The sequence below is a fragment of the Aptenodytes forsteri genome, unplaced genomic scaffold (assembly GCF_000699145.1).
Source record: "Aptenodytes forsteri isolate BGI_AS27 unplaced genomic scaffold, ASM69914v1 Scaffold346, whole genome shotgun sequence".
Taxonomy (NCBI): domain Eukaryota; kingdom Metazoa; phylum Chordata; class Aves; order Sphenisciformes; family Spheniscidae; genus Aptenodytes; species Aptenodytes forsteri.
This window is the reverse complement of record NW_008794078.1, coordinates 30,267-32,838: the sequence shown is the minus strand read 5'-3', so window position 1 is coordinate 32,838 and position 2,572 is coordinate 30,267. Positions and strand designations below refer to the sequence as shown.

The 2,572-nt window shown below is 40.9% G+C and overlaps 1 protein-coding gene across 3 annotated transcripts in view; it reads left to right on the top strand.

The window, feature by feature from the left end:
• Positions 1-2,572, top strand: part of APLF (aprataxin and PNKP like factor) — a 26,997-nt gene that overhangs the window by 3,947 nt on the left and 20,478 nt on the right. For all 3 annotated transcript variants that reach the window (XR_002086354.1, XR_002086353.1, XM_009290760.1), the window contains exon 4: positions 1,210-1,388. Coding sequence is in view for 1 of the 3 variants with exons in the window: in XM_009290760.1 (XP_009289035.1) it covers positions 1,210-1,388 (179 nt within the window). In the remaining 2 variants the exon portion in view is untranslated. The remainder of the gene's footprint in view (positions 1-1,209; positions 1,389-2,572) is intronic.

The following is a 2,572-nucleotide window of genomic DNA, read 5'->3' as shown; positions in this document are numbered from 1 at the left end:
GGGGGGCTGGGGGGGGTGTTGTTTGTTTGTTTTTTCTCCACAAGTACTATGATGTTCGTTATATATGTGTATATAATGTTTGTTTCAAAGACTGAATATTTTGATCACGTAGGTGCTGAGATTTGGAGCTGTTGTGGGCAAGGGGTATCTGTGTGCTGTTGAAGGCCTGACCTTGAGGGAGCTAGGGATACATACGGACACTATTGGAGCCACTTAAAAATTCATTATGTGAGATAATGATTCCAGTTTAGAATGGGCTGCTTTAATATAACAACCAATCTCTTCTGCAAATATCATATTTCCTTAAAATTGTGAAATGGTTTGCATCTTTTTTAGGGCAGTATTGGACGGAAAGGTAGAGAGTAAAATGAAAAGGCTGCCCTTTTGTTTCTCTTTTGTATATCTTCCTACTGGAAAGGGAACACCGATTTGTTGTTTTGAAGTCGGACGTTAACATTTGGAAAAACTCCTTGCTTCCTACAGATGTCTCTGGCAGTCTATATTTTTTGAAGGGGGAGAGTTTTTGAAGTCTTGCAAAATGGCATCAAGTATTTTCCTTCTGAATGTGTTTTGCAGCAGATGGAGCTATAACAAAACCGGCATAATGGCCCTAGCTATCTCCCAGCCATATATCCAGAAAATACTACTTCAGTACAGAGAACTTAGAGTTTTCTGGGATGTGAAGCTTTGCAAAGAGAGGCACAACATTTGCTGTCTTTCTGTCGGTTACTGGCTGATGAAATAATCAACCATGATGTGGTTGGCTAGGCAAGTGGGCATACCCTGATTTTGCCATGTCCTAATTAATTGATGTTTGTGTGTATAAACTGGTAGTCTGAAATGATACTTACTTGAAAGGTCTGCGGTAAAAGTCATCCTTGGACGTTTGGTTTACTTGATCAGTTCCTGTTGTGTAAATGAAATTGTCAGTCATACTGATACAGTCAGTCCAGAATATCCTTTCCCACATATTTATTGTTTTCCTTCAAATTTCCCCCTCAAACATCTGTTTCTTTCTAAAATACACTTCTTACTCCTATAAGTGGGAGGTGAAAACTGTGTTGTTGAAACAGCACATGCACATGTGCTGCTATTTCTCATGCCTTTTGCCCAGTGTTCTGCTTTGATGTAGCTTTAGATTTCTAATGTGATCAGGATTTCACTGTAAAAAGTTGCGTTCCAAAAGTACCCTTTTGTTTTTCTTTTAAGGTAGTAGAATGAAAAAAGGCCAAGGAAGGGGAGAAAGTAATATGGAGTCGTTAAAATCAGAAGTAAATGTGGAGCAGAAAAAAAGATTAGCTTCTGAAGAAACTATAGAGGATTTTGAAGGTGAAGAGCAAGATCAAGGGAAAAGGAGCTGTCTTTTCATCCCTCTCCCTTCATCTCAGGTAATTTTTTTGGCTCAGGGCAGAACCATGGTATTTCAAAAAATGAGAATGTCGTTGGCAATGTCATGTTGAAGGTTGGGTCTACAAGATAACTATGTGTTCTGCTTGTGATTTGTGGCTTAACAGTTGTTTTGAAATGCCAGTCCATTGGACAGCTCTATAGCAAGGATCCTGGAAGTCTTCAGAGACTTGGTTTTCTGCACTTCCTTCTCAGGATCTGGGATTTAGGCCCTGAATGTTCCACAGAAATACCAGACTTTCAGCTTTACAGCAAGAGGCTGGAAGACGTGGGCCAAAGTACTAGTCCTGGGAGTGGCTTGGTGTGTGGTTTCTTTTTCTGAGAACCCTTTAGGGATAGGTGATGGTATGACACTGATGTAATGCGACACTGGACTTTGCCCAAACTAGAGCCATTTTAGTTGGTGAAGTTTTGTGGTCAGAAAATTACAGTCTGTGGCTTCACAATGGCTACATTTTTAAGAAAGATAGCAGGCAGTGTGCTTATGCCACTATCTCAAAATCTGAGTCAAAAAAAGGAAAGAAAGAAAAGTAATCTGAAATCCAAAACAGTGTGTGGCAATGAGTGAACAGACACTTCAGTCCAGCTGGTCAATGTGTCTGTGTGTCTTTAAAGTATAGCTGCGTTTATAGGCAGTTAAATGCTTACTGATAGCACTCTGCTGATAATGAAAAGAAAAGGATCGTTATCAAAGACAAACAAAACATATTCTGGTGAGAGTAAAGTGGGGCTTTCACTGACTTTTCCTTTAAGTGAACAACCTGGGGAGGTGTTTCTAATCTATAGCATTAGAACTGCCTGGATCTGTGTGCCCTGGGTCAAAATGGCTTCCATAAAGAAAAAAAGATGGGTCATTGTCATAGGAGACTCCCTTCTGAAGGGCTCAGAAGGCCCAATATGCAGACCGGACCCACTTCTTAGGACAGACGTGAAGAGAAAATTTCCTACCCTGGTAGGGCCCTCAGATTATTATCCATTATTGATTTTTCAGGTACGCAGTGATGAAGTTGCAACAAGAAGTCCGAGGGCAACCAAGAGAGACTTCAGGGCCTTGGGATGACTGGTTAAAGGATCAGGAGCACAAGTAGTGTTCTCCTCTATCCTTCCAGTTGCAGGGAATGATGAGGGAAGAAACAGGAAGAGCCAGCAGATCAATACCTGGCTC